The sequence below is a fragment of the Camelus bactrianus genome, chromosome 1 (assembly GCF_048773025.1).
Source record: "Camelus bactrianus isolate YW-2024 breed Bactrian camel chromosome 1, ASM4877302v1, whole genome shotgun sequence".
NCBI lineage: Eukaryota > Metazoa > Chordata > Mammalia > Artiodactyla > Camelidae > Camelus > Camelus bactrianus.
The window spans coordinates 112,693,366-112,719,597 of record NC_133539.1 but is presented as its reverse complement, the minus strand read 5'-3'; the positions used below and the strand labels follow the sequence as shown (position 1 = coordinate 112,719,597).

The following is a 26,232-nucleotide window of genomic DNA, read 5'->3' as shown; positions in this document are numbered from 1 at the left end:
TTGAACCCTCATTAACAACATGAACTCAATTAGGAGCTGTTAAAACTAGAAACATCATGAGGGCAGGAGCCACATTAGCATTGTTCCGCACTGTATACCTCTGGCGCCTACATCAGCACTTGGCACATAATAGCAAGTTAGGATCTGACAGAAGGATGGATAATTGAACAGAGACAAGGGGATGATGGTTGTATGGACTAATGGCTGGATGGTGCTCTTACAAGAAAGGTGTATACTGTTTGACAAAAAGGAACTCATATAAAATACTTCACTGATCTTTAATGGCTGTGTCTCTTCCTTACCTTTCATTAGGTTATAGTTTTCTCTCACAATTATAGTTATCTTGTTGGGTATGTCATTCCAAATGGCGGCATAAAATCCAAAGTTGGAAAGTCCAAAGTCTTGGGAGCACATCAGTTTGGACAACATCACACAATACATTTCTCTAAAAGAAACAAGAAAAAAATTTCATTCACTCGTTCATTCAACAACTGTTAGCTCAGAGTCTATTGCCTGTTAGGTACTCTTAGAGGAGCTTAAAACATAGCTGTTAACAAAGCAGAGGAAAACTCTGCCCTCCTGTTGAGTACATTCTAACGAGGGAGACAAAAAAAGAAATACTCCCACATGTCATGAATGGAGCTGTTTAACTGCCATGGAGAAAAGTTAAGCCGGGTGAGGACTATGGGGAAGGAATGGGTTCGGGGCAGGGGTGCTAGTTAATATCAGATAGCCAGGGTTATTCTGAAATTAGGTAGAAGTTTTATTCTATACTAGAATATGAGAATTTAAGAAAACTAAGGTAGTGAGTGCAGGGGAACAAGTGGGAATTGGGAATCCCAGATTAGTATCAGAGACTTTTTTCATATAATGGTTTGATAAAGAAAAAAATGTTTTTGACTTGTGAGATATATGTACATGTTTTTCTCTTACAGGATTAGCAGTTCTGGACTTTAAAAGTGATAGCATTTCCCAGCCTCCAACTGAGAAACTGAACCAAAAAGCCATCCTTCCTGTCATCAGCAGAGCAAAACGAGAGGTGGAGACACCATGCTGAGAAGAAGCAAGGTCAGGTGCTGAACCTTCTTGCTTTTGGCCCAGAGCACGGCTCAGGCTCAGCTCTTGCTCTGAACTTACCTGCCTGCCCCACTTTGGTTCAAGGCCTGGAGTGATGAGTTCCGGCCCCAAAGCACCTTTCATTCTGTGAGGCCTAAAACATGACCACCAGCAGCCACGCATGTCACGTCCCGGCAGTGAGTGGACACATGACTCACTATCCGGCCGCGCCCTACCCATTGCTCTTCCCGCCGGTCATTGGAGGACTTTCCCTGCCTCCCCTCCACGGCCTTCACGGCCACCCTCCACCAAGTGGATGCAGTACCCCGTCACCTGCAAGTAAGTACCACTGGGATTTATTCTTTTCTCTTGATTGATTGGCTTAATGGACCTCGGAAAACAGGACGGTTCATAACCAAGGTGAGCTCTCATTTTGTTGGGTGTTGGTTTCTCTTGGTCTAGAAATCTGCCTTTGGTTCCATCAGCAGGAATATAATTTGAAACCAGATAAATGGTGGATCTGGGTCACTCAAAACCACATTGGTATTCTGTTCTATTTGATAAAATGTAAACACAAATAGTAACAGCAGATGTGACCAACGCACCTGAAAAAACTGGCCGCTTGATAAATAACATGGACCGTGAATTAGGAGATAATACCGTAAAAATCACAAATGGTAACCCAGAATTTAACATCTATTTTGGTTGTGAGATCTTCCTTTGAATTTCTTACTCATTTGCTGGGTACGAATAAAATCTGTAATTGTTTTCGACTTCCCAGGGATCTTTGCCACCAGTTCGTACCGTGTACGCCTTTTAAATGTCCTTGATCACTTTTGGCTTTTTAAACTGTTTCTTACCTCCAGCCTTCTCTACAATGTTGAGTATCTAGTACAATAAGATAGAAGTAGTTAGAGTTAGAATTCTTCAAGACTGATATGGCTTATCCATAGAAAGCATACATATTATATGTTTGTTTGTTTGTTTGTTTTTAGATAGTTCTGCCAATTTAAGGACAGGCTGTGGTAGCCAGTGAGCTTTTCCACCTTTTAGAAACAGGCTTCCTGTTGGGCACTTGGAGGTGAAAGGCACATTGACTCAATTGTGCTGCATCCAGCAGGCACGGTACCTTATCCAAGTTCCTTCAGGTTCATAACTTGGCACGAGCTCATCAGAGTTCTTTCTGCTGATTATTCCACATTTTGCTGCTTTTTATGATGTTCCGCCAAGTGTTGGCTTAGCCTTAGAAGTTTTTCTTTTAAAATACTCCCTTAATTTTTCTGTATTGTGGTCTTTGCTCCATAACTTCTCCCTCCTACTATCTCCTTAGCTCACTGGGAGCAGGGAGCTTGCTTCGCCTACCTGGGATCCCACAGCTTTGATACAGTGCCTTCAGAATTAGTAGGAGATGGATTTCTGGATGCTTGGGTATTTGGATAGATGGACAGATGGATGGATGGATGGATGGACAAACAGATGGACAGACTCTCACTGCAGGGACATTGATTGCAGTCGTAATATTCTCCTGCCCGATATTTATTGACTTGTTTTCTTTCCTCCTTGGAATGACCTGATTATAATTCTTCCCTTCTTTATTTGGGATTTCTGGCCTAAGTGTGTGACCAGTAAAGTCTTTTAAATTGCTTAATAACATTTTCCCATGCTTCTTAAGTTGAAGTTGAAAGTAGATGCAGCCAAAGTAGCTCCTTGGCTATCAGGAGAGGCAGAAAGAAAACCTGGATTCAATCTTGCTGGCCCAGGTGCCAGTGTGAGCCTGGTTCACCCAACGTGCAAATAATATAGTGAAGTTACTTTCAACTATCACATGGTAGGGTCTGACTAAATAATTCTATAGCTCAGCAAGCCTGATGGAGAGCACATTCTAACACATTTCTCTCCTTAGGTCGGAAGAACATTTTGTAGATGTGGGCAAGGAATTAAGACATGAGTGTTAGGCCCATCCTGGGGGAGCTAATCTTGCAGGTTAAAAACTTTGGGTGGCTGTGGCCCCTAGATGCTCAGCATCAAACCCCAGCAACTTTGGGCTTCTTTGGCTACTAATTTTAAGGAAAATGCAGAGTGCAGTAAATGGAGGGGTGGGTGAGATCTTTATGCAAGATGAGCACCCCTGAACACTTAAACAGGCTCTCAATATACCAATCCCTGGCTCTCTGTTTGCAGATAGTTTGGGGTCTAAGAATTCTGTGGAGCAGTATTTGACAAACTTCAGCCTGGAAGGCAAAGCCGGCCCACCACCTGTTGTTGTAAATCAAGTTTTATTGGAACACCCACACCCACTGGTTTACATATTGTCTGTGGCCACTTTCATGCTACAATGAGAGAGGCTAGATAGCCCCCCAATCCTAAGATAGTTGCTGTCTTGCTCTTTACAGAAGAAGTTTGCTGACCCCTGTAGTGGAGATAAGACCACTGGGACAGGAGTCAAAGCCTCCCGAATCTAATCAGGCTGTGTCTCTAAGGGGAGATGTTAGCTCTCCTAATTCCTTAGTCCCTGAACGAGCTGGGCTAGATCGTACCTAAGGCTGCTCTCACTATAAACACAAGGCTGTTCTTTTCATTTCACAGTTACCAGCAAGGCACAGGATGCCGTCACTACTGAGTCGACCCATCATGAAATAGCTATTTTTCAAAATCAAAATTGGTCAAATATTGGCAATGTCATTTAATTCAACCTTTGGAAGGAGAGTGTCAGCAGTTCAAAAAAAAAAAAGATGGTGAATAATTAATTACAGTTTTTTCTGAGGGCCCTGATGAGAGAGTGCTGAGTAACTACACCTTGGAAGATGTCACTGGAAGGTGTCTGGAGAAGACGCAGTAAAAGGACAAAGTATAGAAAGTTCAGGCTGGAAATTGCAAAGTTGACTTACTTCATTCTCTGGATAGTGTGCTGCTTAATTATTTCCTACTACAGGCAAAGCATACGAAAGCCACTTAGAAAAAGATCATTAAAAGAAGCCACTGCTACTGTGTGGTCTGTTAGTTGGCCCTTGGATAGGCTGTTGCCTTTGTCAAAGCCTGCAGTTTAGAAAGACCATGAAACCAGGGGCAGGTCCAAAAAGTTACACACAGACTTTCTCTTGCTAAAATTAAACGAAGCTTTATTTATGCACTGAGGTTAGTTAGGGAGGTAGCCAAATTTCATAAAATCTTGATAATTACCAAAACCCATGCTTGGGTGGAAAAGCTGGCTAACTGGGGGTGTGAAGGGAACAAACATGGTGGGAATGACGCCATAAGCAGGGTCTCATCACTGAACAATGGGATCTGCTAGCATTTCTTTCATAATCTGCACACCTCTTGATTCTGCCTCGTAACAAGGTTCTTTCAGCACCATGTTCTATGCAGGCTCCAGAACCTTCTGCCTCAAAAGGAAATGAAGAATTTCCACAGCAGCTACTGATGTTAGACCCACTCCTACTCTTCTGTCCATTCACTTCTGACTCCTGCGCAGCCTGTTCCTGACCAGAGCCTGAGCTCTGTCTGTCTAACACCTTTCTATAGCACACGTGACCTTCTTCCCATACATAACAGCGTCCTTGACCTGACCTCTCATTTATAGTCAATCTCGCTGAATTTCTCTTCCATAAACTATAAAATATTTTTATTTAAAGAACAGTATTTTATTATAAGACAGTCATATTCAAGTCTTTTCAGGATAAGGGGAGGTATAAATTAGAAAGAAAAGTTGTACTGTAAAGGGGTAAAATCAGATCATTTCAACTCCGACAAGCAGTGATTCCTTATGTGATAGCTCAGATTTTCTCCTGGTTCCCACGCCCAGGCTAACAGCCCATCTTTCCTTGGTCTGTGCCAGTAGTGGACCCTGTTCCTCTGTAGCATGGAGGACTTGGCTACTGGTGTGACCATTTGTGACCACTCACAATTCAGAGGGAAATCTGTGACCACTTTTCAGAAATTCTGCTCTCTAACACCTTCTACCTAAAGGAAAAAATATATATATTTGCAGGAGAGAAGTGAACTTAAAGCATCTTCTGTGTGTGCATATCCTTGTCTTTGCATTATGACTGAATTCTCATATCATGGAGTCTCTACAAGCTTAGAAATTAGGAAATCCACAAAAGAGAGAGTTAAGCAATAAGAAAAATGACCATGTATCAAGCATCTCCTGGATAATCCACTGAGTGTTTATTTAATGTCTGCCATTCTTAATCTTTTTAAATAGATTCTTAATATAGCTGCTGGGCCATTAGCAGCAGTCCCATTTGACAGATGAAGACCATGAGGCTTAGAGAAATTAAAGAGCCTACACTGGCTGGCTCATGTTGGAGCCAAATTTCAAGCCCAAATCTTGGGGGGACTTCAAAGTGCATGTCCTTCCCAGTGTGTTGGGCAATGAGACCAACTTAACCCCTCAGATAATCCCCCAGCTGCACTGTGGGCATGTCTTTCCATGATGGTTCACGGAGTCCTTGGAGATGAAGGACCTGTATAGGACCTCACAACCTCTTTAGTTTCACCAACTCCTGTGGGAGCAGTTCTCACTGTTCATCAAAATGAGGGGTTGAGGGGGGACCCCATAGGCAGGGAGTCACTGCCATGTCTCCGCTCAGCTCTCTCCTGTGGGCAGAGAGCTGGTCGCCTCTGGCAAGCATGACTTCCAGCAGGAGGGAAGCCTGCTCTGCTATGCCAGGGAACACTCAAAATTTAATGTTCCAGAGCTCGCTGTGAAAGTTGGACAACTGTCCGTCTGTCTCTCTTTATGTTTCTTTCACGGCTGCTCGTTCTGGTTTATGGCCGCACATGTGCTTTTTTATAGGTTGTTGTAAGCTGGAAAATATTAAGAGTTTTGGCTTCGGAGCCTCTCTCAAAATGATCTCAGTTTAACGCCAGGATCTTAAAATGAGAATTCTTTTCCCCTGTTTCTTTAATGATCCAAAAGTGCTCTCCTGTCAGAATCACAAAAGAGGGTATTCGCTTAAAAACAATCCCAACTTTCTGGAGCGACAGACTGTGAAGCTCAGAATTAGCAATGACAAGACGTAAAATGAGTGTTATTTCTATTTCTTGTCTTAAACTAAGACGAGCCTTATTTACCCAGCTTGGCTAAAGCACGGTGTGCGGCCAGATTGGAATTCCTTATTGCACGTTAAGGACAATTGGCCCAGGGGTGTTGATTCTGTTTCAGATACCTGCATATTGATGATAACTAAAACCAGCTCATTAATTTGTGTTATCCGTCACCCTTGCTCTGTAGTCTAATCTTCTTTCTACTGTGAGTTATATTTATACTTAAACGTACACAAGGACCCCACTGAAAAAAGATCACATCTAATTTAAAGATATCTGGGACTTAATATATTGCTGGTATTTAGTGAATGTCAGACGTAATAGTATGATCCTTAGGTGCGTATCCTTCACAATTTGTAACCCAAATATAAATAAGTTTAAAGAAAGTGAAAGAAACTTGTTAGGAACTTTAGTAAACTCAGTTATAGCAATTTTGTCCATCTCATTGGCTTTGGTCATTTGGTATTTCTAAAGTTCTAAGATGCCAAAGGCTTTTATCTGAATGTTTTAGAAATAGAGTTGAAGCTTTTGGAATGATTGAAGGGTTTTGGTGGTCTTGCACAGGCCTAGGGCCGTGTGTGTAGGATGTAAGGCTCCATTCCTTAAACAGGTATTGATTACTTCAGTGAAGTGCCCCTTTCCCCAGTAATAAAGGAATCTGTGTGTCATCTCCTTGATGTCCCTACAATTTCCCCAGACTCTGATCAAGCGCAGCGTGTAATCCTTTGAATAGTTCTAATGAGGAGCTGGGTCCATTCTGTTTATTGAACTTCACCCCAAAGGGATCAGGAATATGTGAACATGAATTAGAAACAAAAAGATTACTGTTCAATTTCATCAACTTAACTACGATGCCCAAAGGAGAATTTCAACTCTCAGTGTGTGTTTTTGAATAGAAATAGGCTTTCAGTCCATGGAGGTGATCATAAAAACAGGAATGGATTTTCCTCTAAGTTACTCCTGCCTATGATCATTCCTAGGGAGGGCATGTTTGAAAGAATAGATACCAAAAAGAGACCAAGAAGGGAGAAAGAAAGGGATGCTTTAGGGTTTATATTAGAATGCCTTTTGGTATTCTATTTATGAAATAAATTAAACAGACTTTTACCAAGAGCATTTTTGACCTTTTGAAAATTGAACCTCTGAAAACTGGAATCACAACAGCTCTGAGTTGGCTGAGATGTGAAACCTTCCATGGGTTCCAAATTTCTGTCTTGATGAACTCATCAGTCTACAACTCGTGCACATTTCAGATGGGCTATTCTGCTTCTAACGATGAAAACCCCATTCGGGTGACCTTAAGTGACGGGAGATTAACCTCCACACACATCCACGTGGACGCACATGAGGACAGGCAGTGCTGCCCCCAGGCGGCTGCCCCCTGGGCCGTCTTCAGGATGGAGCTCAGGCAGTTCCACAGGAGCTCTGGCCATTTATGCTGTGATGCAGCTCCCGATTTTGTCTTGGCTTCTCTGTTTTTCTGCTTTGGTTCCCTCTGACATTTGAATGGTTTTGGTAATTTAAATAGGTGAGGGGGTGGGGAGGGAAGGTGGAAGAGAGAGGAAGAGAGAGAGAGAAATAAGAGAAAGGCAGAGAGAGACTCTAATTAACCTGGTCATTTGAGCTGCAGGCCACCTCCAAGAACTTGGGACTGGTAGAGCAGCCAATGGGCAGGTGCTGCCATCAGACCACTTGATTTTTCACTTTGCCATGAGCATGTGTTAAACGTAGCTGCCATTTATTTAATGTGCTCCAGGTCTTACCTCTATCTGCCCACAGGAAAAGAGAAATAAAGGAACAAAGATGGAGGTAACCAACTTTCCCAGGGTTGTCAGACAAAACTGGTGGGCCTGGGTTTGAATGCTTCTTGCTCTAAAGCCAATCTTATTTTCACAACTCGGTGTTAGCTACGGATATCAAGGTGATGCGAAGATTTTCACACACAGTATCTCGCACTCCTACTGGGAAGTCATAAGCACCTAAAATCGTTTCGATCAAAAACTCTGATGGCTCTTTGTCCTCTAAGACCTTGATTTTGCAAAGCTTGTAACATCCCCTCCCACCCACGGACCTACTGTGCGTACTGTTTTTCTGTTTTTTTGATTTTTGTTTTGTTTTGACTATACATGTCCTATTCCGCTGTCTTCAGTTGTTTTCATAGATTTATCTCCTCTCTGCGTCTGTTAACCTGAATGCCTGGCACAAAGTAGAAACTCACTTAAGGTTTGTGGAATGACCGAATCAATGGTTCTTGCTGGTGGAGGATTTTGGAAATTTGTGGATATGCTTTTGGATGTTGCAATTATTGGCAGCACTCTAGACAATAAATGGATAAGGGCTAGGAGGCTGACTGTGAACAAGAGTTGCAAATAGTAAAAAATTCCCTGATGTCCTCATGATTTCCCAATGTCCCACCAGACAGTCATGTCAAGAACTGCCCCCCCCAAATAAATTATGATTAACTCAAGCTAAACCATAATTCCATTTAAAATATGAATGCAAAATATTGTATGCTTTTATTGTATCCTGAATTATAGGGCTATCATTGCTGGGTAAATTGAGAGTAGGCCAGTCTTTGTGTTGTTTGATATGTTTCGAAGAGTCGTTCACCATTTCAGGAAATTGTGTCTCTGCTGACAGTGCTCTTCTTGGTGTTTAGGTCACCAATACCACACATTTTTATCAACCTGCATTTGTAGTTAAAACATTCAATGCAATTTTGCATAGAGGGACATGCATCTTAACACTAGTGCATGCCTGAACACTTACACGTTGAAATAACTATTATTTTATTATAAATGTTTTTCTTTGAATTCATCCATGATATTGCAGTCAGGGCATTATATTATCTTCTTTGAAATTACATGTGTAGGTGGGCTATATTAGCTATGATTTTCATCTTGATATAGTAAAGCGGGTGTCATAAAAAATGTTACTAAAAGAACCATTGCATCCAGAAGGTTCACGATTACTGGAATGAATGGATGGATGGATGGATGGGTGGATGGATCCATGAATGAGTCAGTTGGAAATAAGTAACCGTGTCAAATAAACTGCTTCGAAAGTAAATGTTCTGGCTGTTGAGAGAAGAGGAAGGAGCTATTTAAGTGAAATGGGCAGAGAAGGGTTTGCAAAACCAAATGCAGTGATGTGCCACACATAGGACAGTGGGCGTGGTGCTGGGAAAAGCCATGTCCACAAGACCCACGGAAAGGAGGAAGGTGGGTTGCTTTTTGTTTTGTTTTGTTTTGTTTTGTTTTGTTTTTGAAGTTAGTTATTTTTAATTTATTTTATTGAAGTATGGTCAGTTTACAATGTTGTGTCAATTTCTAGTGTACAACAAAATGTTTCAGACATCCGTATACATACATATATTCATTTTCATGTTCTTTTTCATTAAAGACTGGTATAAGATATTGAATATAGGTCCCTGTACTCTACAGAAGAAATCTGTTTATCTATTTTATATGTAGTAGTTAGTGTCTGCAAATCTTGAAGGTGTTTTAATTTTCCATCTGGGATGGCATGTGGGTTTGATAAGGAGCCATCCAGCCTTTGCCTCCATTTCCTGATGTGTAACCAGAGTCCCCATGATGTACAAGAGGGAATCAAACATGCTGTCATTCATGAATTCACTCTTGTAATATTTACTTAACACACGTGTGTTAGGTATTGCAGAAGGCACCTCCGCATCTCTCTGATCGTTTGCTGGGTGAGCCCATCAGAGCCATCAGTTCTCCCTTGTGTGTCCTGCCAGGTTCTACCTCCCATGAGACCTCATTTCAGGATTTACCAGGAAAAACGTCCAGGACCATTATGGGTTGAATTGCGTCTCCCCAAAAATGATGAACTCCTAATCCCCAGGATCTATGAGTTGAATGTAACTCCACTTAGGAATGGAGTCTTCTCAGATGATCAAGTTAAAATGAAGTCATTAGGGTGGACCCTAATCCAGGATGGTGAGTGTGCTTGTCATGAGGAGAAGTGTGGACACAGAGACAGGGCTACAGAGAGGAGGCCATGTGAGGACTGGGGTTATGCTGCCATAAGACAGGGGACACCAAGACGGCCAGCACACCACCAGGAGCTCGAGGAGAGGCGTGGAGCAGATTTTGCCTCACAGCCTCAGAAGGAAGCAATCCTACCGGCACCCTGACTTTGGACTTCTAGCCTCCAGAACTGTTTATGCTACTTTGTTGCAGCAGCCGCAGGAAACTAACAGGAACCATAACTGTGGCCAATACCTTCCTACCACTGGAGAGGGAAAAACTATGCATTTGACCTTTTCCCCCTTTAAAAATGTCTAGTAATTCAGCTGTCTTCTCATAATTTTATCCTCACAATGACTTTCTTTTCCTGCGTATTGTGGCTCCCTCGGCTTGAACGAATGAATATTTTAGGAAAGTGATTTTTTGTTCCCTTCCTAGACAATCTCTCTTAATTCTGGCAGCTACAAGTCCATGATCATGAGTCACAACATTCGCGACTTTTTAAACGAATTTCTCTGTATGCCTCCCTGGCTTTCTTTGGGTCCTTTCCTTGGATCCTTGGGTGCTAAACTCCCACCCTCTTCCATGACCCCCCACCTGTCTTGTTTAATATGCACTTTGATTTTAATGTTAAAGCCTTTGCCTCCCAGCTCTGCGAGGTTACCCATCGCTGTCTTATTGGAGCCTGTGTGACTCTCCAGAAGAGTGATTCTTATTACAAGTTCATATTTCAAGTTCCAGTCACTGAGAGAACATTGGCCACAGCGATCTTACCATTATAATTATTGGTTCTTTATGATCTCCAGCATCACTTTATTGGCTATCTGGCCGTCTCTTCAGGATTTGTGAGCTATAAATTTCATTGACTTTGTCTAACCTTCCAGAATTCATGGTGGCTTCTCCCTCTTTGATCAGGCAAATTTGAGCAACTTCCCTGTCTGGCTCCTGGCACCCTTTTTCAGTAATACGCCCTTTCTTTTTTTATACTTAGAGTAAGTTTTGTCATACAATTAGTTCTATCCTCTGTTCATGTCCTGGTCTTTACAACTACTTCAGTTAGTTCTCCACATCTGAGATGTTTTAGTTCCTTACAACCAAAAACCTTCTTCAATTGTTTTGAGACCTAAAGTTTACATCACATGTAAACTTCACTGAAGGATTCTGGGCCTCACTAAACTCTTCCCTTGTTAACTTTGCCTTCAGTGAAGTGGGTACCTGGGCTACCGTCTTTTTACATCATAAGATGAATCAAATTTAATAACATGAAAATCTGTGTATGTAGTTTTTTTTTTTTCCAATTTTTGGCCAAAATCTAAAAAAGGCCATTGTACCATTTGATGGAAATGACCACTTCCAATGAGAAGGCATCCTGTTAATTTAGTATTAAGATATTTTGCCAAATGTCCATAAGTTTTACAAGTGTTTAGACAAAATTGAAATGTCAGGGCATTTTGGGGATAAGGGTGGTGGTTTGACCTGTGCCCTGTGGGTGCTGATGGCAGCAGTAAGCTATGTAGCCATTGTTTTGGGGTGAATCACACGGGGCGTCGGGAGCGGCATTGTTCAGAGACTGCCCCTCACCTCTAGGGGCGACAGTCAACGGCAAAAGTACTAATTAGGAAAGGTTCATCTTGTTGAACCAAAAATGGTATTAATGCAGATAATTTGGGGGGCAAAGGCAGTAGAAATGAGGCAGGAGACTTTGCAGGACAGTTTTACGCAGACCCCCTCTGTGTCCTTGAGCAGGGTTTTAAACTTGTGTTTCAGCTTCCTGGTCTGTAAAATCAGGGTAGTGGCACCTTCAAAGAGTCATGAGGAGACTGTCATCAGTTGATACACATAAGCTACTTACCACAGCACTGTAACAGTGGAAACTCAACAAATACTAACAGTCATTACTATCACCTGCTCTCTGAAGTCAGAATCCATCTGCTCGTAAGCAAAATCCTTTCTTGTGGCAGGACTTTCATTCCATCAACTGTTCATTTTAAGAACTGCTTCCCGAACGTAAAGGTTGCTCTTACACACACAAGTACTTTTCCATATTCTTTAAAGTCTACATCAGGCCACAGTTTTCACTTCACCGTGTTTATACTTTGCCAAGATTTTCCCTTAAATTTCAGAATTCTCCAGGAGGTGGTTTTGACTTTATTGGAAAGGACTCTTTTTCATGAGTAACCCTGGCCTGCGGAGTAATTCATATTTATCACAAAGAGCTCACATCCAGAAAGTGCACGTGCGTCTGAGCTTGTCTCACAGGCGAGCTCCCTTCAGAGTCAGGGATCTCAGGCCAAGGCTGGGCCCTCCTCTCCTCCTGGGGCTGCAGGCTCTGCAAGTCAGTCTGTCTCTATAAACAATCTCTAATAACGCTTGATCTAATTTCTGCAATGTTTATAATAACATACATTTCTCAGCCGCGATGGTTTTGCTTCTGTTAATACCAAGCTACTCTAATGTTAATTGCTTAATGGTGATGAAGTTGGCCAATCTAAAATAAGATGCCTAGAGAAAAACCTAATCTTGACATTTTACACCAGTAAATAGCACTTAATGATGACCACGTGGTTCGAAAGAAAGCAACCCTTCCCATACTTAGTAAACCTCTTTTATCAGAATGTCTTGATGGCATATTGGACCAAATAGGGATTTCTGTGTGTTCTGATGGCAATCTGTGAGATGCCCACGGACTTCACACCATCCTTGTCTCCTGCCCTGATCCCCTGGAGGCAATTTCAGGATTTGCCTTTCACTTCTTCGCAAGAAATCTTATTCCAGAACCAAATTAAAGTATGCATGTGCCGCTGTTAATATAGTTTTGTTCCACTCTGAATCCCCTAATAGGTTTAAGTAAATATACATGAAGTAAATACTGCTGCAAAGGTTAACATCTCTTTAGTACTCATCACAATTTTTTGATTCCCCACTTTGAGAATGGAAGACAGAGATGTGTGTTCAGAAGTGGGCAAACAGAAGTGCTGTGGAGAAATGGAAAAGACAAGGCTTGGTGCTGGGACCCAAGACTCCAATGGTAAACACGACTGGCAGAGATGGAATATAGCAAGGATATGGAAAGACCTGGTACACTGGAAGAAAAAGACGAATAATCCGAGCCAGACATAGTCAGGAGATTTCATTTTACTGAAAAAAGAATTTAAATGTCCCATATCAACCTCATATTGGTAGTTACGGAAATACAAATCAGGGCCACCTTGCAATGTCATTTTATATTCACTGTTAGAAAAATTAAGAAGGGTAGTGACAATACCAAGTGTTCACTAGAATGTCGATCAACAGATACTCTGAGATATATTGCTGGCGAGAGTATAATTTAGTGTAATTATCTTGAAAACGACTTAGCACCCTCCTATACAATGTAATATTCAGATTTCCTATGACCAAGCAAAATCCTAGAGTAGCTCTTTAACAGGAATATCAGGATTCGTGTTTAAGAATGGTCATAGTAACACTGTTCACAAAAAGTAAAAATTGGATACCATCCAAATATCTGTGAGCAGACGTGCTCATATGCACTAAATTAAATAGTTTTCATCAATGAAAATGAAGTTATAGGCAACAACACAAATAGATCATAGAAACATAATATTGAGTAAAAAGGCAAATTCTTTAAGACTACACAGGATGCTAACATTTTTATAAACCTCAGAGAAATATTGTTCAGAAAAATATATATATTTGTAATAAAGCTACACATTTTAAAAAGTCAAGGGAATGATAAAGACCAAACTTAAGAGATATCTCCTGGGGTTAAATGGGATAGGCAAGTGGATGGGATAAGCAAGAACCACACGGGTGGATGCAACAGAAGTGACAAGAGTTCTAATTCCTACATACTCATTTTACTAATATGCTTTATACCCCATGCGTGTGTATATATATACACACACACATACATATACATATATATATATATAAAGAGAGAGAGAGAGCATATATTTTGTAATTATTAAGTATGCATTAAAAAGATAAAGGCTATGACTATATTCTCCATGTGTTAGAAACAGACAGGAGAAAGGAAAAGTAAAGAAAATTGGCCGTAGCCTTAAGCAGAAAATTCACGTTACAAAAAAAAGGCAAATGGCCAATAAAAATTTTTTTTTTAAATTTCAGTCTTAACAGTAGTTGGACCAATGCAAATTTTCAAAGAAATGCAAATTAGGATTTTATTTCTTGTTATGAGAAAGCAGAGATTTAAAAGAAAGAGTCCCATTGTTACTCGGGCTATAGAGAAATGAACACTCATGTGCAGTCTTGATGGTGAGAATGAAAATTGATATATCCTTTCTATGGAATAATTTTGCAGTAAATGACAAGGGCCTTAAAATATTCATACCAATGGCTTTGCGTTTTTGCTGCTATGAATTTATTCATAAGAAATAAATGTTTTAGTGTGCTTGGGAGGACACAGATATTAGCACAGACTTGTTTATAATTAAAAAAAAAACTGGCGACAACCTTCCTGGCTAATAAAAAATGATTTATTAAAATAGAGAGAGAATGAAAATGATAAGCAGCCCTTTTAAATGTCAATGGAGAAATTAATATTGACACGAAAATGTTCAATGGGGAAAACAAGTTACAGACTTAATAGGATTGTTTTAAATATTAAGGGTACTTAATATTCTTCTACTTTTTAACAGATGTATATTGTGTATGTTCAGGGTGTCTTATGTGGGTTCAGGACAAATTCTGGGAAGCAAATTTATAGTATTTATTGCTGGTCACATGGGATTACCTGTGATGTTTTCTTTAACTTTATTCAGGAGTCATGACTGCCTCATGGTAGCCTCGCTGCGTATTTCTTGGCACATAGTAAGTGCTCACTAAATGTTGGCATATGAATGCATTAAACAGCAACTTGTGCAATTAATGAAGATAAAGGAAACCTTCTGTTGAGCTAATTCAGTTATACTTAACTGAAACAAATGTCCTGTCTAAATGAGCATCCTTGTCCTCCCAGATCTTAGTGTCACGTTCAAGATATTTATGCCTGATTCCATTTCCAAGGAATTAACCCTTCCCAGGGACATTTGCATTTTGAAATAGAGTCTACAGTGGTTGAACTTCCAAGAAGATACTTTGGAGTAGGAAAGTTATCCTAGCAACTTCTCAAAGCTATATCCTATGGGAGCCATGGACTCCATCCACCCCCAAGCCACTTCTATTTTCATAGACTCTAGACAGATTATAACTGTTGTCAGCACTACTGCCTATAGAAATCATAATTACCATCTATATGAGAGACCATATAGGTTATCTTATTTTTTCCACAACAAATGTAAGGTATTTTTGATTAACTTATTTACCTACATCCAATTTCATTGAGGAAAATCAATTTTATGACTTACAAAAAAGTCATGTGCACAACTTTTTTAGAATTGTAAAAGGAGTAACTTTGGGGAAAGAGAAAGTAAGTATGAGAGAAATGGAACCAACCTGAGGCCAGTTCATTAAAATGCATCCCTACAAGGTAGACAATGAATGTTGCTCAGATGACCTAAAAGCCTGTCTCAAGGAGAGTCCCATGGCTAACACAGCCACATGGCTGACAGGGTCCACAAAATGCAGTCATCCAGCCACCTTGAGAACACGGAGGACTGTGCCGCCAAGCACAGCCCAACAACACAGTAAATCTGACTCTGTTTATGTGTGTTTGTGTTTTTAATAACGTCCCTCAATGTGGGCCAAATTAATCATTCCAAAGTTCAGTCAGCGAAAGCAGGTCCCCCACGGGGGTCCCAAGCAAAGTCTCCAGGTACATGTAGCTCTCTCACAATCTGAACTTAATCCAAAAATAAATATTAGAGTGTCAAGATAAAAAAAAAAAAAAAGGTCTTCATAGCCTTCAGGCAATTTTCCATAAAAACTGTTTTCTTCAGCCAAGGATTTTTGTAAGCCTTGAGAAGCTATGAATTTGAGGTTATGCTCTCTTGACAAGGACTCGAGGAGCCGAAGGAACAGGATTTTCCCTCCCAGAACAATTTGAAATCACCTCCAACAGACAACAGGTTATGGAAAAATATAGAGAAGAGGATTTTAAAGTGCAGACTTTGGAGCCAGAAAAACCTCCATTGTGACCCAGCTCTGCGACCCTTGGCTCAATCTCCTCACCTCTCACTGTTTCCTTGGTGGAAACAGTTTGCTCTGGAAACAGGAGACTGTTCCCTCTGCCCATTTTATCTGCTGGGAAGAGGGGCCAGCATGAGCACTGAATGAAAGCTTGCATGGGAGGTCCTTTGCATAGAGCCTCCATCAGGCTCAATTTCGCCCCCAGCATGGGTCAGTTTGTTGATAGGGAGGCAGCGGGTTTGGGGAAGAGGAGGAATACCAAGAATTTGAAGACAAAGAGGAAATGGAAAATAATCATCTGTAGAACTAAGATTCTTTTTCATGGAAGGAAAACTACCTGAGCAGAAGCAAATAGATTCAAGGGCATGTTAATCTCAGTGGGATTAATTTTCTTTGGATACAGGAAGGGATAGTCAGTGCTGGTATGCTTATCCCCTCTTGGCCTCCCCCTCCCAAACCCACCCCCCAGACCCACACCTTCAACAGAAACACAATGAGACCAGATGCTTTATGTTTCCAAACGCCCAATGCTTGCTTTTGTGTGGTCATCATGGTACTGGTGTTTGCTACGATATGTCAGTGGTGGCGGGTTTTTCAGGGGGGGAAATATGAAGTATTTCTTAATCTTACTGTGGATCTTGCATTACAGAGCACAGCAGGGGATATTTAACTGGCAAGTTCTCTCTGAGGTCACAGTGTGCCACTTTTTTTTTTTTTTTCATGGAAAGCTTCAACTGCTCGACTAAAGAATGCGTTCCTTTAACAGGCAAATGAAAAAGAGACTGCCCGGTGATTCCTTGAGGTATGCTTAATTAATTCCAATCTGTTAATGACGGCAATTTTCTCATTTCACATGATAAATGGTGGCCCTTTCTAAGAGGCATCTCGAGAAAGGACCTCCTCCCCACCCCCAGTTTTTTTTTTTTTTCCCTTTGTCCTTGGCTACTTCTGTCGCTTGCTGCTCAGAATGAGCTCACATCAGTAATAGTCATAAATAATTTACAAAAGTAATTCCTGTCTAATCACTTGGGACTTGGGGTTTTTATGATGTTGCCAGATGTGCCATCAAAAAAAATCATCCGGTTCAGAAACTTGTGATAAATTGAGTCAGAATCAACTAACTCCCTGAGGACAACCGGTCTTTTCTCGTGGACTTGTGTTGGGGTTCTCACCCGTCTTCCCCTCTTCTCTCTGCCCCCACATTCCCGCACACCAGAGACAAGAAGATCTCTAAGTGCCAGGCTACGGGAGGTTGTAGGCATGTATCAGAGACCCTAGCATCAGTTTTATGTTTCTCTCAATTGTTAAAGGGACACTTTAGTCCAGGCAAGGGGTAGACAGGGAGAGTTTGAAAAGCCCCGGACAGTCTATATTTTTCATACAGATACAGCGCTGGTGCCAACATGATATAAATACCCAGACATTGCTTGTGGGATAATATTCTCCTCTTTTCAATGAAAATCCTGCTCAGAATTCACCTTTACTTCCTCTGGACCCTTACCACATGAGTTTTATGTCTCTAATGAAGAATTTTGGGTTATTCCCCCTTACCATGTGGTTTAAACATTTACCCCTCGTATGGAATTGTCAACTTGTCGAGGCTGAGTCCTACATTATTGCCGCCTTCACTTAGGATGATGCCTTTCACCAGGGAGATGCTCACTAGTTTTGTGGAATGAAGGAAAGAATCTGAAAATGGATGAATTTTTATCCTGAAGCACATGGGGGAATAAATGGAAAGATCCACCTTGAGCTTTTCAACCACTTTGCTGGCTCATGTTATAGTAACTAAGCTGGGCAGTAACTAAGTCAGTTGCACTGGGAAAAGACCTTAACTCAGTTCATATCATCTATGCAAGGATTTGAAATGATGCCACCTGAACCAGGAATTTTGTTTTCCTAAATTACAGTCTCTCAGTGGAGATTAAAATATCTATAATGCAGTGCAACAAGACACAGTAGTGTTCTCTGATGACAAATTAAATCTCTGGGGAGAAAGTCCCCCATGTTGTCTCTGATTACATTGTCAAGGAATCCTGTGAATTTGCTGACATGTAGGTTTTTCCTTTAATGTAAAGCAGGCAAGGAGGGAGGGAGTGTGGAGAAAAAGACAGTAGGGGGAGAATGTGGAGTCTTTTAGGGAAATTGAGTGGGGACGTAGTACAGAGTCCCAGCAGTTATTGTGGAAGGGCAGCAATGGCGGTGAGCTATGGATGCTCAAAATCCAATATTTACATAGCTCTTCATCTTTGGATCTGAAGGGACATAAAGGTATTATCTTTGCCCAATGACTTGGTAAAGATCAGAATAGGAATCGTATGATTCTTTAAGTACAACTGAATAGCCTCTTATAGTTAAATAATTTATAGAGCAAACAAGTGAAGCACTGTTGCCTCTTGGGGCCCCCCATAAGCTAATTATTCTCCCAATTTCTTGCCAACATTTTGAAAGATTTTGATTGGTAGAAATCAATGCAATTGTTTAAAACCTATTGGTCAATCGTTTTGTGGAGTTAGGTACATTTTCAGGGACTACTTTTTACAATAAAGATAGTTAGATATTAGCCATTATGACTTAGATTATCTTCTCCTGTTTCTTATTAGACAAATAGCCTGCAATTTATTTTAATGCCTGTATTTATTGAATAGAAAGAGCTCATAAATGTTCCAATACTGAGACATAAGAATGTATCAGAAGGTACTTTACCTAAAATATAGCTCTAGAAAATGAAACTATTTATTTTCCCCTCTTTTATTTTGATCTTGGCCCACATGCCTACATAATTTTATGTCACTGTAGTCGTAAAGCAAATACAAGTTTTAATTATGGTCTCTGCTTTCCTTTACAAAAGGATGCTATCGGTTGCTGCTCTGTGGGAAGTTGCTGAGACTAGTGCCTGCTCTGTTCCACAGTGTTCCTTTATGAGCCGTTACAGGGGAAATACGTCTTCTGATTTTTACGGCACAAATAATATTTTCAGTGAGAAAAAAAGTTTTTTTATCTTATGGCAATGGAAACATTTAATGATCACATCTTCCTTTTTTCATTGGATCCTGGAAAGCTTAGAGTCACCTTTGCAGTCTGCTTTAAATACATGATTTATGATGAACATTTGCCAGACATACCTCCAATTCTACTTTCATCCAATTCTACTTTCTTCAAACAGTTTTCTGTTTTCTTTCAGTTCATTTTATGCACCTAAAACCCTTTCCACAAGAATTTTTTTCTTTTACTATTGTAATATGTCCTTCATAATTATTTTAATTTCTGCGTAATATTTTATGAAGTAGAGGTAAACCATTATATGCATTTGGTGTTTTCTATTTTTTCTACCAGCACAGAAAATAATAAACATCTTTTACATCCAAAGATTTTTTCCCCCACCCTAAAAAAATTACTTTCCTTGGATAACTTTTCGAGAATGAAATGACACATTCAAAAGCTCTGCACTGACAACCAGTCTCAATCCAATTTTGCCCTTTTTTGAAGGTGGGAAGAGGATTAATCCATGGTAAATCTTTACTTACAGGTAGACTGAAGGGTACAATTATTACTGAAAATTTACTCCTCACAAGAAGTAATTGAAACTTTGTGTTCTAGTCTGCTTGGTGAATATAACACTTCTAGGCAGAGTTAGGCGAAAATGAATCTCAGCTTCAAAAGTCTGAAAACATCATAAATGTTTTTCCTGGTTAATGAAAGAGAAATTATTGAAAATAAGATATATCTACACAATAAAATACTACACAGAAACTAAAGTGAACTTTTCCTATGCCTATAGGAAGATTTAATACCTTTTTAATAACCTATTATGCTTTTTAGTAGTTTAGCATTTAGTAACCATCTTTACCCATCTATGTTTCCCTCAGTGGTTCTCAACTAGGGGTTGAACTGTACCTGAGAAAGCATCTGGAAATATGTAGGAAGTTTTTGGTTTGTCATTTACAACCGAAGGCTGCCGCTGGCAACTAATGGGTTCCAGCCAAGGTTTTTCAACATCTGTATCCCACCAAATAATCCTGTACCCACCCCTCAGACACACACACATGATTGTTTTGCTCAAAATGCCAGTAGCCCCCACTGAGACACACAAGTGTCTCTAGGCCTGGTCTTAGTCAGTGTAGAAAGCAGGTCATTGGCTTGGTGCCTGGTCCTTGTAGACAAACACTGAGCTCCTACTGTGTGCCACGCATTCTTCTAGGCACGTAGAATACATATCTGTGAATGAAACAAACACTCTGTCCCTTGTGAAACTTACATTCTGGAGAATGGCTTTTAATAAATGTTGCTTCAGGCCATAGAGGTGGAAAAAAGTGATATGTAAACCTTCTTTCACCATATGCCTGAATAAATAGGCAAAAAAACCCTTTGAGTTGCAGGGATAGGGGCCTCTTGTGGTAGCTCACATTCTAAGCAAAAAGCATTACGTCACTTGTTCCATTAACCCCCTTTTGATCTTGACCCTTTGAGCTTAGTTGTGTGTCTCCTTTTTCCACGGATCTCAAATTTTCCCTAACCCTTGATTTTACATTTTTCGTAATCCGAAGAAAGTTAATTTCTCATAGAGTGGAAGCCAACCTCCCTTGATTGTTCAGATATTTCAAAGATTATTCCAATATAGAAAGAAGTCTTTAAAAAATTAACTTTCAAGCAAAAAATAAATCTGTTTGCTCTAGAGTAAAAAGATAGGAACATTAAAGTATTAAGACTCTAGAAAGTTCAGAAATCACTTCCCTGTTCCATCAAACCACAACACAATTGTGGTTTTTATTGTTTTATATGTTTCAATTAACTCAATTGTAATTGCTTGTCAGCATTTCATTCTCAGCAATAAATTTGTCATAAAAAAGAGTAGAAATAATCAAATTTCATTGTTCATCGTTTTAGTGTTTGTTCCCCTTATCTGCTTCTGCTATTTTGGAATATATTCTTTTGCTAACAGCTGTGGTGATATGTTTTATAGGGAGATATTTTAACAGTTTTCTTTCTAATTTTCTTTCCATTATATATGTAGATTATTGCTTTTCAGAGTAAGAAAGAAAATGATCAGATGGTGAAGGAAAGGGGAGTAGGAAGAGACCATATAAACATGTCCAATGTGTATATTTTATGTATTTATATGATATTTACACACTATGAAGTCATACTCAGTTTTTAAATGTGTCTCAATAAATATCTTAAAGAATTTATATGATTAGCTGATCAGTAAAATGATTATTTGGCTATGCAATTTAGATGAAAACATCTGTATGTTAAGATCAGACTATAGGATATTGTTGGTGTCTGTGAACCCTGGTGCCAAATAGTGACCGTAGTGGCTGTGGTCTGGGCGTCTTTGATCACTCAGTGTGCTCTCCTTTTCTCCTACTCACCTGATTTCTTCTCTTAAAGGTATATTCGGAAGGGTGTGGTGGGAAAGGATATTAACTTATAGTAAAAGGCAAATGATTAATATAACTTACTGTTGTATACCTTCTATGAATATTTTATGTTAACAGAAAAAATTTTTAAACAGGAAGATTAAAGTGGGACCGTAAAATAATATGTTTGACACCAGTCAGTATTTGGAAGACAAGGGATATCTCTTGATACAAAAGCCTTCATGGTTCCACTGAAATCTTATCATGTAAACTATTGGCTCTTCTCCCTAAAGGTCTTCATATGAGAATTTCTTTTCTATAGTTTCACCTGCAGATATTTATTTCTTTGGAGTCTACTAATTCCTCATCAACACAAACCTTATTCCTGAAATCAGATCACTTAAAAATATACAGTGTCTTATATGCTCAATTTCTGACACAATAACTGGTAAAAAGATTTCTTCCAGTTATTCATGGGCTAAGGAAATAGATATTAAAGTCATTGGATTTGGTTAGGTAGGTTTCAGTAGTAACATGCTAAAGTAATATTTCTTCATATTATTCAAACATTCAAAAAAAGTACTTGTGGCATTAGCTTTGTTATCCTTAATATCATATTCAGTTTCTGAATTTATTCCAGATAAATCCATCAAATTTTATTCCTATTACTATCTCCATCTTTACTGAATTTCCAAGCATTTTCTTAGCACCGTATAAAAATCAGTGAGTTTAAAATGCTTTTTATGGAACAAGGGTGCATTAAAATTTTAACTTGATAGTGAGTTTCAGTTTAGTGGAATGTATTATACAGTTGACTTATTGTGAAATTATAGCTTCATTCCCAGGATGAAAAAAAAGGGGAGCATTAAATCTAAATTAAAATTACATGTAGGAGGAGTGGCTAAGATGGCAGAGTAGAAAGACACTGGGTTCACCTCCTCCCATGAACACACCAAAATTACAGCTATTTACAGAGCAACTATTGATGAGAACAACCTGAAGACTAGCAGAAAAGATTTTCAATAACTAAAGATATCAAGAAAGAACTACAGTGAGACAGGTTAGGGGGCAGAGACACGGTATAGTCAAAACCCACACCCACAGATAGGCAACCCACAAACAGGAGGATAATTACAATTTCAGATGTTCTCGCCAAGGAGCAAGGGGTCCAAGCCCCATATTGGGCTCTCCAGCACAAGGGTCCTACACTGGGAAGACAAGTCCCTAGAATGTCTGCATTGAAGGCCTGTGGGGCTTGCATACGACAGAGCCAAAGGGCTGTGGGAAACAGAGACTTCACTCTTAAAGGGTACATGCAAAATCCTACATGCTTTTGAGTCCCAGCACAGAGGTAGAAATTTGAAAGAAGCCTGGGTAAGACCCACTTGCTTATCTTGGGGAGCCTCCCAGAGAGGCAAAAGGCAACAGGGACTTCCACTGGGGACATAGGTAGTGGTGGCAGCCATTTGGGGGACACTGGCACCGGCAAACTTCAGTTTTGAATCCTCTCTCTAACTTACTAGTGCTGGAGACTTACCTACCCACCAGTCAGTCGCCATCTATCCCAGGACACCCAAGGCCACGCAGCCAGCCACACTGGGACCCAGCCCCACCCACCAGAGGGTTTACATCAGATCCAGGACAAGGCGCTAACCACCAGCAGCCAGTAGCCTCTGCACAAGGCAAGGTCTGGCAACCAAGCAGGCTACAGGCCAGCCCTACCTGCCAACAAGCCCACAGTAGTCAGCTCCACCAGAATACAAGCCCACACAGGGGGCACCCTCTAAAGCATATAGATAGGTGACAAGAAGGGAGTGCACTGCTGGGCCCCAAAGGACATCCCCTACACAAGGTCACTCCTCCAATACTGGGAAGTGTAGCCAACCTACCTAATACATAGAAATAAAAACAGAGAATTAGGTAAAATGAGGCAACAAAAGAATATATCTCAAATTAAGGAACAAAATAAAATCCCAGAAGAACTAAGCTATGTGGAGATAAGCAGTCTACCCAATAAAGTTTTCAAGGTAATGATAATAAATATGTTCAAGGAACTTGAGAGAACGTATGACCAGAGTGAGAAGTTTAAAAAAGAGTTTGAAGAGTTAGAAAATGTAAAGAAGAATCAAACAGAGCTGAAAAATACAGTAACCATAATGAAAAATACATTAGAAGGAATCAATAGTGGATTAGATGATACAGAGGAATGCATCAACAAATTAGAAGACATAGTAGTGGAAATCATCCACACTGAATAGAAAAAGGGGGAAGGAAATTTTTTTTTAAATGGGGACAGTTAGACCTCTGAGACAACATCAAGAATACTAACATTCACAGTACCGTGGTTCCAGGAGAAGAGAGAGGAAGGGGCAGAGAACTTAAATTTAAAGAAACAATAGATAAAAACATCCCTAACCTGAGAAAGGAAACAGACATCCAGGTCCAAGGAGCCCAGAGAGTTCCAATAAGGATCAACCTAAAGAGGACCACACCAAGACACATTATAATTAAAATGGCAAAAAATTAAAGATAAAGAGAGAATATTAAAAGCAACAAGTGAAGAGCAATTAGTTGTGTACAAAGGAACTATCTTAAGATTATCGGCTGACTTTTCAGCAGAAACTTTACAGGCCAGAAAGAAGTGGCATTTTATAGTCAAAGTGATGAAAGGGAAAAAAACCACACCAAGAATGCTTTACCCAGCAAGACTATCATTCAGAATTGAAGGAGAGATAAAGAGTTTTACAAGCAAAAGTTAAGAGTTTAGCACCACTAAACTAGCTTTACTAGAAATATTTAAGAGACTTCTCTAAGAGAACAAGAAAGGGCCACAATGAGGAATATGAAAATTATGAAGGAAAAAATCACTTTGGGAAAGGAAAATATACAGTAAAGGTAGTATGTCAAATACTTATAAAGCTAGTAGGAAGGCTAAAAGACAAAAGTAGTAAAATAATCTATATCTACTATAAGTAGTTAATGCATACAAAAACAACCTGATGTAAAATATGATGTCAAAAACAGTACTGGGGGGAGGTGTAAAAATGCAGCATTGTTAGAATGCTTTCAAACCTAAGATATCATCAATTTAAAATAATCACGTGCATATATAGATTGCTATGTATAAACCTCATGGTAACCACAAACCAAAAATTGATAATATATTCACAGACAAAAAGAGAAAAGAATTTAGATAGAACACTAAAGACAGTCATCAAATCACAAGGGAAGAGAGCAACAGAAAAAGAACAAAAACAAATAGAAAACAAATGAAAAAATGACAATAAATACATACCTATCAATACTTACTTTAAATGTGAATGAACTAAATGCTCCAGTCAAAAGACATAGGGTAGCTGAATGGATAAAAAAAAAATGAGACCCATATATTTGCTGCCTATAAGAGACTCACTTCAGATCTAGAGACACATACAGACTGAAAGTGAGGGGACAGAAAGAGTATTCCACACAAATATAAATCAAAAGAAAGCCAGAGTAGCAATACTTATGTCAGACAAATAGACTTTAAAACAAAGACTGGAACAAGACTCAAAGAAGTATATTACATAATGATTAAGAGATCAGTCAAAGATGAAGATGGAGCAATTGTAAATATATATACACCCAACATAGGAGCACCTGAATGCATAATGCAAATATTAACAGACATAAAGGGAAAAATTGACAGCAACACAATAATAGTAGGGGACTTAACCCCACTTACATCAATGGACAGATTATCCAGATAGAAAACCGGTAAGCAAACACAGGCCTTAAACAATACATTAGATCCTGTGAACTTAATAGATACATATATATATAGAGAGAGAGAATATCTCATCCAAATGGAACAGAATGCATATTCTTTTCAAGTGCACATGAAACATTCTCCTGGATAGATCACATACTTGGCCACAAAATAAGTCTCAGTAAATTTAAGAAGATGGAAATCACATCAAGCATCTTTTCCAACCACAATGCTATGAGACTAGAAATCAGCTACAAGAAGAAAACTGCAAAAAACACAACCAGGTGGAGGCTAACAACATGCTACTAAACAACCAATGTGTCACTGAAGAAATTAAAGAGGAAATCAGAGAATACCTGGAGACAAATGAAAATGGAAACACAAAGAGCTTGTTCTTAGAAAAGATAAACAGAACTGATAAACCTTTAGTCAGGGTTATTATGAAAAGAGAGAGAAGGCCCAAATAAAATGTAAAAAGAAAATTTACAACTGATATCATAGAAATACAAAGGATCATAAGAGATGACTATGAACAATTATATGCCAATAAAATGGACAACCTAGAAGAAATGGATAAATTCCTAGAAACATATAATCTCCCAAGCCTCAATCAGGAAAAAACAGAGAATATGAACAGATGATTATCAGTAATGAAATTAAATCAGTAATTTGAAAAAACACTCAACAAACAAAAGTCCAGGATTGGACAGATTCACAGGTAGATTCTATAGAACACCTAAAGAAGAGTTAACACCTAGTCTTCTCAAACTTTTCTTGAAAATTAAAGAGGAAGATATGCTTCCAAACTCATTTACAAGGCCAGTATCATCCTGATACCAAAACCAGAAAAGACACCACAAAAAAGGAAAATTGAAGGTCACTGTCCCTGATGAACATAGATGTGAAAATTCTCAGCAACATATTAGCAAACTGAATTCAACAA

At 39.5% G+C, this 26,232-nt stretch overlaps 1 protein-coding gene across 1 annotated transcript in view; it reads left to right on the top strand.

The window, feature by feature from the left end:
• Window positions 1-1,031: 1,031 nt before the first annotated feature.
• Window positions 1,032-26,232, top strand: part of RARB (retinoic acid receptor beta) — a 374,880-nt gene continuing 349,679 nt past the window's right edge. Inside the window, exon 1 of the mRNA XM_074371378.1 lies at window positions 1,032-1,395. Within this exon, the coding sequence (XP_074227479.1) occupies window positions 1,218-1,395 (178 nt within the window). The 5' untranslated portion in view covers window positions 1,032-1,217. The remainder of the gene's footprint in view (window positions 1,396-26,232) is intronic.